The 13,213-nt window shown below is 35.5% G+C and overlaps 1 protein-coding gene across 1 annotated transcript; it reads right to left on the bottom strand.

Annotated features, from left to right (window-relative positions):
* Nucleotides 1-3,222: 3,222 nt before the first annotated feature.
* Nucleotides 3,223-7,820, bottom strand: LOC134284934 (serine/threonine-protein phosphatase 6 regulatory ankyrin repeat subunit B-like; the record flags this gene model as incomplete). Its single annotated transcript, XM_062844528.1, has 1 exon — nucleotides 3,223-7,820. A coding segment is annotated over one exon (4,050 nt), but the record flags the coding sequence as incomplete, so codon positions are not given.
* Between the last annotated feature and the right edge of the window lie 5,393 nt (nucleotides 7,821-13,213).

Genomic DNA, 13,213 nt, shown 5'->3' with positions numbered 1-13,213 from the left:
CAAGGCTACTATATTCTTAAATCAATTAAAAAATCATTACGATTTGTATCAGGCACATATTGAGGAATTGTCAATAAATTCTAATGCCGAATCTGCAGCAAATCATTCCAAAATTAGTCCAAAATTTTTTACAAACGATCTCAAATTATATCTGTTATACGGATGCGTACCACAATTCCTTAAAATTGTTTTGAAAAAAAAAAACAATTATTTTTCTCCAAGATTGGCCAAACATTTTTTTGGTAACGGTATAATATTTTTTCCAGTATAACTTTTAGAAGCGCTTGAAAATGCGATTGAAACGCCTTATGTAGTCAGTATTTTCCTGATCAATGCAACTTAATAATCCAATTCAGATTATTCCTGAAAATCATCCTGCGATCCAATTTTTTCACGACTTCTCTAAGGATTTGTTAAAAAATTTATTCAGAATGGTTCTCTATAATTTTAGCCCCGAAAAATGTATTTCAGAGATAGATTCAGGTTACATATTATCAGAAACTGAAAATGTTTGATTAAATTATAACAATTGATTTCAAAATTCAAAACGTATTTCTGTATTTGTTTAATCCGCTACGAAATCCCGGGCAGAGTTCAAGTACTGACGATCAAAATGTGATATTGGTTTGTTTGAGCTAAGAGGTAAAAGTACTGAAAATAATAGCAAAAATTTGGTCTAGAACCATCTAACCAATAGCAAAATATGATATTTGAAGATCACTGCTATTGGCTAGATCTTACCAAGAGCTACATGTGCTATGATGATGATGTTCCAGGAGTAAAATTGAGATATTATTTTCAGTACTTTTACCTCTTATCTCAAACAAACAAAAAACACTTTTTGTTCATTATATCGAAATATGCTATTATTGAGCTTTTTTTTCTCTGCTCGGGATGTACCCAGAAATTTTTTCTCTGCCCAGGGATGTAGCAGAAATAAGTATTCCAGGTTTTCCCTGTTAAATATAATTACCTGCAGATTCCCGGTTTTCAATAGCAGACACCCTGATTTCATAATGAATCTGGAGCATCCCACAATTATTCTTGAAGCTTCCCAGAAGAATTCGGAATGCATTCAAAAATGAATCTTGAAGCATTTCCAAAGAATTCTGAAAGCAACCCAGATGGATTCTGGAAGCAGCTTATAAAGGAATCTAGGAGCATCCATGTTGGATTTTGAAAGCACACCCGAAGGATTCTGGAAGCCTCCTGGAACGAATCTGGAAACATCCTATAAAAAATCAAGCAGCATTCCAAAACAATTGGGTTTCTGGAAGCATCTCAGAAGGCAAAGTAAAATTTTTGCTAGAGCAAACCTTCAAAAAACGCTTCAAATTTAATTTTCAAAAAAAAATGTCATATTTTGGTATCTAACCCAAAAATAAATACCAAAATACGACATTTTTTTCGAATATCTCAGAAACCAATAGAGATATCACAATTTTGAGCACAATTTTGGGCCAAATGGGTTCTAAAATCTCCGATTTTGTCTAGAAAAATTATGTTTGAAAATTTAGTTTGAAATGTATTTTAAAGGTTTGCTCTAGAAAAAAAAAATCACTTAAACACTTTGCGCCACCCCTAAAGATCAACCAAAATCACTCATTTTTGTACAGCTTACTTATTTCGACTAGTAGATAGATTTCCATTTGGGAAATCATATCCCAGAGAGATCATTTAAAATTAGCCCCACCCTAATGTTCCGGGTTGTCCCGGATTGTTCCGGAACCACAATTGGACCATAATATGCAACTGATATTATCCGGAGTGTGGTTGACTTCTGAATTGCGGCTTCCGAATAAATAACGGGTGCGAAAGTATTCTTAGATGACAATGATTTTGCTTTCCGTAAGGAACTCGGATTGGTTCCGGACCTCTAGCTGGCCAGGGTGAGGCCTCCGGCCAACGAGACCCCCATCAATCGATTCAGCACACTTTTTCCAAGCGAAAGTGGTCTCAACCGTTGGCAGAACCTGTTACCCAGCTGAGAAAATGAATTTAGTCGTGTTTCGGGTTCAATTTTTCCCACTGTGCAGCGGGGGTAAGCGGGGTAAGGGTACTCAGAATATGTCCAAGAACTTGACCCTTTTCATAGATATCTGGAGTTGGAAGTTGGATAGGGTTTAATGGGGTGCTTTCCTTGGCGAAAAAGCGTGTGAGAATTTGTCATGGTCTAATCATTTACCTAGTTACCACTGAAAAAGTAAACATAAGAATTAAACAAGGTGCACAAATTTCGTAGGTAGTACAGCCCTAGACCACAGTTATGAGGATTGCTTCCTTTCCGTCGGATACCAAAACACAAATATTGGAGACTTATCTTTGACTTCTCGACAAGACTGACGCAATCCACCAACAGTCAAGAGTTGTCCTAGCCTCGTCCTTGCGGCTGCTGAGGAAAGGATGGTTAGTTAGACACCTAAGAAAGATGTAGGAAGTTCTACGACCTCTCAGGCCTAGGTGTCAATTGTCTTATTCGACGTCAATGTTAATATTATCTAATATTTCAGATTGAATGCCATTAAGATGACGAGAAAACCATGACGTACTGGGGAGATAACTAATTCGAAGCAGTCCAATAATGGTGTGTCTGAACGCTGCCCAACTGGATATAAGACATCAAAAGAAGCAAAAATTTGCTACAAAGTGATATTCGTTAGAATCCAGAAGTAGAAATTCCAGCAAATCAGTTACACAGATGGATTTATTTTACCAATTCCAAAACGATTGCAATGATTAAACATCGTAAAAGCTCGTCATGAGTGCACGAGTCGTACAATTCTCCAACGAGGCTTGCCGAGTTGGATAAATACGAAGAGTGCTGTAAAAATCGAGTTTTGCAACGAGTTGCATACAACATTTTTTGCAATGACCAAAATTATTCATTAGAATATGATCATTTCCATCAGTATCATTGTGCTTCTCGGTGGTTGAATGGCAACGACCACGTGCTCCATCACGAAATCTGAATCAAGCAAGCCGGCAAGCCGGGCTATAACCTTCACAGTTTTTCAAGCTCTTACTGTGGTAACCAGTGTTGAAAATTTCATTTCGTCATATCTAAATTCAACCATTTTAGAAGCTGAACCTGAGAATATGGTGTATGAAAAACTTGTGCGGCTAGACCAGTTTCACTTTCTCACGGAAAAACCGCTACTTTCCGAATATATAAGGTAAATGTCACGGACTACCTTCGAAAAATGTCAATGATATTCACGGTGAATATCATTTCGCATTTTTCAAAGATAGTCCGTGACATTTACCATTCGAAAAATAGCAGTTTACCCGTAACTTTCTCGCAGAACTGGTCTAGCTGCACAAGTTTTTCATATACCGTATTCTCAGGTTCAGCTTCTAAAATGAACTGTAGATGGTTGAATCACAGAGAAGTTGAATTTAGATGTGACGAAATGAAATTTTCAGCACTGCGGACAACAATCTTTGTAATATATGTGGTCAAAGATGATGTGGGCCATCGCTTGAAAAAATATGAAGAGTCATCTGAAGTGTGGGATTTTGCTAAAAATATAATAACAAACAAAATGAGAATAGATGTTGAAGATCCTATTGAGATTTTGGATACAACACTTGGACAAAATAATGAAAAATTAGCGCGCAGCAATCAACAACAATTTGAAAAATTACGCTAACAGTAATGTAAATGACTTCAGTTCAGTAATTATGTCAGAATTGTACAAAAATAAGGGATTTTTTGATAAGAAATTCGACAACTATGTAAGTTTTGTAACGTTTTTCAATATTCAAGCCAATTAAAGGTAAACAAAATAATAATAAAATAAAATAAATATTAATGTTAACAATAATAATACTACTTCTACAATCTCTTTATGACCATTCAAGCATGTTAAAAGAAGAGGTGTAAGCTTCTTTTCGGCCAATGCGTCAACGTTGGCATTATTCCTAATTAATTTTTCCGCAATATCTTTATGACCATTCCGGCATGCTAAATGAAAAGGTGTGTACTTATTTTCAGCCAATGCGTCAATGTTAGCTTTTTCCCTAACTAATATTTCCACAACTTCTTTATGTCCATTCAGGCATGCTAAATGAAGAGGTGTGTACTTATTTTCAGCCAATGCGTCAATGTTGGCTTTTTCCCTAACTAATATTTCCACAATTTCTTTATGGCCATTCAGGCAGGCTAAATGAAGAGGTGTGGACTTATCTTCATCCAATGCGTCAATGTTGGCCTTTTCCCTAATTAATATTTCCACAACATTTTCATGACCATTCTCGCATGCTAAATGAAGAGGTGTGAACTTCTTTTCAGCTAATGCTTCAATATTGGCTTTTTTCCTAATTAATATTTCCACAATCTCTCTATGACCATTGCAGCATGCCCAATGAAGCGGTGTGTTTTTATCTTCATCCAATGCATGCATGTTAGCATTTTCCCCAATTAATATTTCCACAACCTCTTTTCGACCATTCTGGCATGCTAAATGAAGAGGTGTGTACTTATTTTCGACCAATGCGTTAATATTCGCTTTTTTCCTAATTAATATTTCCACAACTTCTTTATGGCCATTCAGGCAGGCTAAATGAAGAGGTGTGGACATATTTTCATCCAATGCTTCAATGTTGGCTTTTTCCCTAATTAATATTTCCACAACCTTTTCATGATCATTCTCGCATGCTAAATGAAGAGGTGTGAACTTCTTTTCAGCTAATGCTTCAATATTGGCTTTTTTCCTAATTAATATTTCCACAATCTCTCTATGACCATTGCAACATGCCCAATGAAGCGGTGTGTTTTTATCTTTATCCAATGCATGAATGTTAGCATTTTCCCCAATTAATATTTCCACAACCTCTTTTCGACCATTCTGGCATGCTAAATGAAGAGGTGTGTACTTATTTTCGACCAATGCGTTAATATTGGCTTTTTTTCTAACTAATATTTCCACAACTTTTTTATGGCCATTCAGACATGCCAAATGGAGCGGTGTGGACATATTTTCATCCAATGCTTCAATGTTGGCTTTTTTCCTTATTAATATTTTAACAACTTCTTTATGGCCAGTCAGGCATGCCAAATGAAGAGGCGTGATTTTCTTTTCAACCAATGCGTCAATGTTGGCTTTTTCCCTAACTAATATTTCCACAACTTCTTTATGGCCATTCAGGCAGGCCAAATGAAGAGGTGTGGACTTATCTTCATCCAATGCGTCAATGTTGGCCTTTTCCCTAATTAATATTTCCACAACCTTTTCATGACCATTCTCGCATGCTAAATGAAGCGGAGTGAACTTCTTTTCAGCTAATGCTTCAATGTTGGCATTTTTCCTAATTAGTATTTCAACAACCTCTTTATGACCATTGCAGCATGCCCAATGAAGCGGTGTGTTTTTATCTTCATCCAATGCATGAATGTTAGCATTTTCCCCAATTAATATTTCCACAACCTCTTTTCGACCATTCTGGCATGCTAAATGAAGAGGTGTGTACTTATTTTCGACCAATGCGTTAATATTGGCTTTTTTTCTAACTAATATTTCCACAACTTTTTTATGGCCATTCAGACATGCCAAATGGAGCGGTGTGGACATATTTTCATCCAATGCTTCAATGTTGGCTTTTTTCCTTATTAATATTTTAACAACTTCTTTATGGCCAGTCAGGCATGCCAAATGAAGAGGCGTGATTTTCTTTTCAACCAATGCGTCAATGTTGGCTTTTTCCCTAACTAATATTTCCACAACTTCTTTATGGCCATTCAGGCAGGCCAAATGAAGAGGTGTGGACTTATCTTCATCCAATGCGTCAATGTTGGCCTTTTCCCTAATTAATATTTCCACAACCTTTTCATGACCATTCTCGCATGCTAAATGAAGCGGAGTGAACTTCTTTTCAGCTAATGCTTCAATGTTGGCATTTTTCCTAATTAGTATTTCAACAACCTCTTTATGACCATTGCAGCATGCCCAATGAAGCGGTGTGTTTTTATCTTCATCCAATGCATGAATGTTAGCATTTTCCCCAATTAATATTTCCACAACCTCTTTTCGACCATTCTGGCATGCTAAATGAAGAGGTGTGTACTTATTTTCGACCAATGCGTTAATATTGGCTTTTTTTCTAACTAATATTTCCACAACTTTTTTATGGCCATTCAGACATGCCAAATGGAGCGGTGTGGACATATTTTCATCCAATGCTTCAATGTTGGCTTTTTTCCTTATTAATATTTTAACAACTTCTTTATGGCCAGTCAGGCATGCCAAATGAAGAGGCGTGATTTTCTTTTCAACCAATGCGTCAATGTTGGCTTTTTCCCTAACTAATATTTCCACAACTTCTTTATGGCCATTCAGGCAGGCCAAATGAAGAGGTGTGGACTTATCTTCATCCAATGCGTCAATGTTGGCCTTTTCCCTAATTAATATTTTCACAACCTTTTCATGACCATTCTCGCATGCTAAATGAAGCGGTGTGAACTTCTTTTCAGCTAATGCTTCAATATTGGCTTTTTTCCTAATTAGTATTTTAACAACCTCTTTATGACCAATCTCGCATGCTAAATGAAGAGGTGTGAACTTCTTTTCATCCAATGCGTCAATGTTGGCTTTTTCCCTTATTAATATTTTCACAACTTCTTTATGGCCAGTCAGGCATGCCAAATGGAGCGGTGTGAACTTATCTTCAGCCAATGCGTTAATGTTTGGTTTTGCCCTAATTAATATTTGTACAACCTCTTCATGTCCATATTGGCATGCTAAATGAAGAGGTGTGTACTTCTTTTCAGTCGAAGCGTCAATGTTGGCTATTTCCCTAATTAATATGTCTACAACTTCTTCGTGGCCATCCAGGCATGCCAAATGAAGAGGCGTGAACTTCTTTTCAGCCAATGCTTCAATGTTGACTTTTTCCCCGATTAATATTTCCACAATCTCTTTATGGCCATTCTGGCATGCTAAATGAAGAGGTGTAGATTTCTGTTTAGTCAATGCGTCAATGTTGGCATTTTTCCTAATTAATATTTCCACAATTTCTTTATGGCCATTTACGCATGCCAAATGGAGTGGTGTGAAATTTTCTACAGCCAATGCGTCAATGATTGCTTTTGCCCTAATTAATTTTTCCACAACCTCTTTTCCACCATTCAGGCATACCAAATGAAAAGGCCCGAACGTGAACTTCTTTTCAACCAATGCTTCAATGTTGACTTTTTCCCCGATTAATATTTCCACAATCTCTTTATGGCCATTCTGGCATGCTAAATGAAGAGGTGTAGATTTCTGTTTAGTCAATGCGTCAATTTTGGCATTTTTCCTAATTAATATGTCCTTAATTTCTTTATGGCCATTTACGCATGCCAAATGGAGCGGTGTGCACTTATCTACAGCCAATGCGTTAATTTTTGCTTTTGCCCTAATTAATATTTGTACAACCTCTTTATGACCATTTTGGCATGCTAAATGAAGAGGTGTGTACTTATTTTCAGCCAATGCACCAATGATGGCTTTTTCCCTAATTAATATTTCCACAACCTTTTTATGACCATTGCAGCATGCCCAATGAAGCGGTGTGTACTTACCTCCATCGAATGCGTAAATGTTAGCATTTTCCCCAATTAATAATTCCACAACCTTTTCATGACCATTCTCGCATGCTAAATGAAGAGGTGTTAACTTATTTTCAGCCAATGCTTCAATGTTGGCTTTTTCCCTAATTAATATTTCCACAACCTCATTATGGCCATTCTGGCACGCTAAATGAAGAGGTGTAGACTTCTTTTCAGCCAATGCGTCAATGATGGCTTTTTTCCTCCTTTGCCAAGCAGTAGTTCCACAACAAGATAGTTAACTTCATATGCGCTGAGATGTAGTGCTGTACACCCAATACTATTTTGTGCGTTAACATTGGCACCATCGTTTATCAATCTTCCAACTTTTTTAATTATTCCTTTCCAAGCTACAATGTCAGGGTCAACTAAATAGATTGATGGTGCATATTCCCTTATTATCATTTTCTTCAAAGAGTCATGGCCATTACGAAGAACGGTCCATAATGCATCATCAATTTTCCAGAGAAATGGAAAATTTTCAAACAAATTTTCAATTAAAATGATAACAACTTCTGTGTGTCGTCCTGCCACAGCTAAATCCATAGGAGTATTACCTTCGGTTGTCCTTACATCGTGCCGTGCACCTTTTTGTATCAACATTCTCGTCATATCAGCATCACCATTATTACAAGCTATGTGTAGTGCAGTCCATTTGTTTTTGCTTATGGAGTTCACATCTGTGCCTTTATCGATCAAAACTTTTGTAATTGCCATTTGTTTGTAATGAACTGTATAATGTAGAGCAGACCATCCCGATGTATTTAGAATATTTGAGTCAGCTCCTTTTTCTAGCAATAATTGTACTAAATATATATGTCCGAATATTATAGCCGCATGTAAAGGAGCTAGACCATTATAGTACTTATCGGGATGAACTTTGCAGTCATCGATCAAATAGGAACATATTTTGTCACTGCCGTTTTCAACGGCTATGTGAAACATTTTGGCCTCGCTTGGACTCCACAGAAATTTTTTTGAAAGCACATATTTCAGCAACTCTATAGCATTACTTTCACAAGCCCAATAAACGACATCATTTGAATCAAAGGACGTCTCTAGGGCGATTTTCGATACAAAAAAATTGATGTTTTTTTCAATTATTTTAATGAAAAACTTTCTTATTCCCGTGAAACAAGTTAAAACATTTGTAATAATGCTCTTTAAGTTAATAAAATCATCCCACAGAAATGTCGCAACAAAATACTCAGCATAAGATCGATGAGAAAACGAAAACTTACCGTCAACAAAATTCAGTAAAATGGACTTTTCAAACTGGTTTTGATGATTTCTCTGAATATACTCCCATTTCTTCATGTATTTTGGGGTTTTAAAAATAAATTTCAGCTCACCAACATCAAGAAATTCTATTGCCAGCAGTTGATGATCAAGATAAAACCCATCGAAAATTTGTTTATTCGGATCAACTTTGCCAATGCCATGACATGCATCTTCTATCTTTAATTGTATACATTTTTCGATAAAAAATTCGTAAATGTGTTCAACTTCTAAGAACTCCTTTTCCAAATAGCCTATTTCATCTTCTTCATCGACCATACTAGTTTCTTTGAATAACTTGAAACGCTGTTTGTATGTTTTCGACATCATTTCAACCATCAATGGAACTCTGCACAAGCTATAGAATTTATCAACCAAGAATTTGGAATATGAGTAAAATTTGAAATCAATATCACTCTCTACTTTTTCTTTCCAAGACTGTTTAAGGTATTCAATAATATTTTCTTTGCTGAACGCCTCCAAAGAAAAGTATCCGCCAATAATCTTGAATTCCTCAAAAAATCTTCGCAGTGTCTTTTTCTCATAATTTCTTACACTTATTATGATCTGAATTTGTTTTGATGTGAACAATAATACCAACAGTCTATTTATTTTGTTAATATTTTTTTTATGTATTTCGTCATACCCATCAAATATTATTGTAATGTGATCATCGGACCTATTTTCCAAAACTTTCTGTATCAGCAAAATATTCTTGTCAGATAATACACATTTGAGGATATTCAATGATGCTTCTTCATTGCCGGAAGCTTCCTTAGAATCTTGTAGTCTGTTTAAGTAAAATAGGTAAACAGTTCCTGACTTCAGTTTTTGAAGTTCAAAGGCAAGGTATTGAAGAAGTTTCGTTTTACCAATCCCGGGGTCCGCCGTCAAAACTAAACACTGGTACTGTGAAAACTTTAACCTCAGATTTGCTGCAAATTCACTATCCGTCATTTTTTCACAAGTTTTGTTGGATAGACATACTCTATCGTCCATTTCAAGTTCGTTTTCAGCTATATTGTCATCGAGAGAAAAAACATCTTCTAAATTAGGACTTAAAACAGCTGTTGTGTATCTATCAAATTGAGAAGCTTCAGAATATTGTGGTTCGTCGATATCCTCGTTTTCAAATATTAGCATTCTGTTAATATATAACTCATTCGTATATTTCAATTCTGGAAAAAAATCTTCAATTCTCAACCGTAACTTGCTGCAATACTGCAAAACGTATTGTTGATTTAAATATGGTTTGAAATTACCTTGTTCGCGTTTTAGTGTTGCTTCAAAATGATCATCTAAATCCTTCACAGAATGTTTGTAATGATATTCTTTTAGCTTACCTAAAACGTCAGGTCGCAGCCACATTCTCATCCATAAGTTCAATTCTTCGATGATGAAGGGTTCCAACTCATCCGGTTGATCCACAGATAAAGTAAGAAGCTCAAAAAATTGTCTCACATCAGACGCCTCCGCATAGAACAATACTGAATGGTGTTTGGTCCGTAAATCCCTTCCATCAAAAAGTTTCTGCTTCAATGTAACCACTTTATCCATGTCACTCAGTTCAGCCTTAAGCATTCTACACAATTCAGCTTTAGGAACTACATTATTATTGAATGTTTCTTTGAATGCTAGCTGGTCATGTGCAGTCGTTGTCAAGATCAAACCTAGAAGATCTTTGTACTTTTTCAAATAATCAGATACAATTCCATTACGAAAAAGATTTTCGATGGCATCAGCTAGATGTTTGAGATCCACCGACAGCAAATTTATAGAATTATATTCTATTCCTTTGATATCGAGTTCTGGTGGTTTACCAATAGGTTTAAAAGTCTGTAGCACTGATTGAAGCCTTTTGTACAATTCAGAAATGAAAATCAGTGATTCGTCAAATGTTTCTGAAAATCTTATTTGATAGTTTCCCGACTCGTTTAAAACATCTTTCAAATATGTTTTGTACTTTATAAGTTGATCTGTAATGATTCCTTTAGTAAAAAGTTGCTTGATAGCGTCCTTCAGGGAATATAAATCTTTGTTAGTGTATTCCACGATTGATTGTATTGTTGATTCACTCGGTATGAGTAATTTTTGGGTTGCTCCATCAGATGCAAAGCGAAGATATTCATCTATATATCGATTCTTGATCGTCACGCAATCTTCAGCAGTTTTCAACTTTTCATCTAGTTTTTTGTTGGTGAACAGCATTAAGTTGATTTTGCCTTTGAATCTATTTCGAATTAACATATAGGAATAGAAATATTTGTACAAGCTAAAATCTCCTTTCTCTCGATTCGTTTTTGGTAGCAAGCCATTGAGATCTATCTTCGATTCTTTGCCGTCGGCATGCTTTGATTGTAGAAAAATCCATTGTTTGGCTGTCTTATCGTACAGCACCACGTCATCGAACTTATCCGCGGATGTCAGTTCATAAGCTAAGTGGAAGTTCTTCCCTTCTCGTGTCAGTCTTAGCAAAAGTACTAGGGCCAGTTGCTTCTGGTAAACTTCGCCGTGAGTTCCAGACTTGATACTGCTTTCGTACGCCACAAGGCTTACAGTTTCCGGATCTATAACATCCCTCATTGAGGATGCCATTTTATTCTGAAATTGAAAAGAAGCTGGTAAAAATATCGATTTTAGTATTTTAAGCTTTTATAACGAATAGGCTCTTCTTTTGTTAGATGAATTGGGTCCTAAAATTTAGGTAGAAAATCCTGTAGTATAATGAACGGTTGCGAAAAATTTCGTTTTTTGAGCACAGTCAGAATTGAAGCATTTAATAATCCTGTTAGGTTTCTGCTTAATTTTTATAAACAGTCTACCTAATACTTCTCACAAGAAATAATGTTTGTTTTTAACTTCTCAAGGGCCTCTGTCACGAATCCCGACTTATTTTATGTGTTATAATACTATGGTCACATTTGCAAAAACCTCTTCTCGTTTATATAATAGTTTTCACTATATAAGCCCGGATAAAAAATTATCATTCATTACATGGAAAATATTATTAACATATGACTGGTTTTATTGTTCACAATAAAACACATAGTAGATATATTGTTACTTTTTACAATAGAAATCAAGCCCATATAGTTCGTACAATAAGTGAACATTAGCTTTATTAGTGACTAATTGATTCGATTGATATCCAATAGTTCTATAATAATTTAAAGTTACTATCAGTAAAAATTAATTAAAGTTGTTTTTAAATACAGTAGACGTTCGATAACTGCAACATGTTTACGTTTCACTTACCGAATGAAATTCGATAACTGCAACAACTGACAGGCGTCAAAGAGCTGTCAGTTGTTGCAGAATGCAGCGAAAGTGCATTCGGAAAACATCGCACTGCATCAAAAGTGCATGTGAAAAACATCGCATCGCTGTTGACATTTCGTTCTGACGGATAGCGGTGCGATAACTGCAAAATTGGTGCACTTAGCGGACTTGCAGTTAAAAAGCATTGCAGTTAAAGCGTTTGCACCGATCGAACGTCTACTGTAGTTGCAAAAGTGCTTGCAAAGTTCTCATGGACTTTGAATTAAAAAAGAGTTTATTTCTCAATTACACTTAAAAACAATTCGTAACAAATAAATTACAATAAATATTATTGTTGCTTGGATCATATTTGTATAATCAAATACAAAATCACTTGACATATTTTTTTATAGTTTTCGTTTTAAATTTGAGTACAGTAGATGTTTCGGTTATCGAATGTTGTTCGCTAAAACTTCAACGACTGACAGATGTCAAGTCGCGTTGGCAGAGGAAGCTCTCAATGAATAACTGAGAAAGAACTTATAGAAAACTAGCTGAAAAGCAGGTTTAGCCAAGTGAGGATGTTACGACAAGAAAAAGATGAACAATGATTTTTCTAATGTTTTCCAATAAATTAAAGGAATCTAGTAAATAGTAAACTACCATTGATAACAATACAAATACAATTAGTTTAATAAGGTCAATTGAACCGATGTTTAAATAAACATGCAATAATATTTGTTGTTATGTAAACAGATTTCGCCTTTGATAAACCAAAGAGTTCATATTTCTCGGTAACATTTTTCTCCAGCATTTACAGATACTAATGGCCACATGAATTGTGAACGATTTATGGTATGGATCATACGACCTGAGGTCTGACTTGTGATATTTGGCAGTTATTTGAAAAGATTGAAGATAGATCTTATCAACAGCTGCCAAGCAATACATACCAGACAGACATCAGAGTGTTTGATTCTTATCATAAAATGTGCATATCATTCTAGCGGCCGTTAGTGCTCGTAAATGCTGGATATAAATGCTAGCGAGAAATATAAATTCTATGGATTTTCAAAAGCGAAAACTCACATA

Source organism: Aedes albopictus, chromosome 1, assembly GCF_035046485.1.
Source record: "Aedes albopictus strain Foshan chromosome 1, AalbF5, whole genome shotgun sequence".
NCBI lineage: Eukaryota > Metazoa > Arthropoda > Insecta > Diptera > Culicidae > Aedes > Aedes albopictus.
Note: the sequence above shows the minus strand (reverse complement) of the source record. Positions and strands in the feature narration are given on the sequence as shown.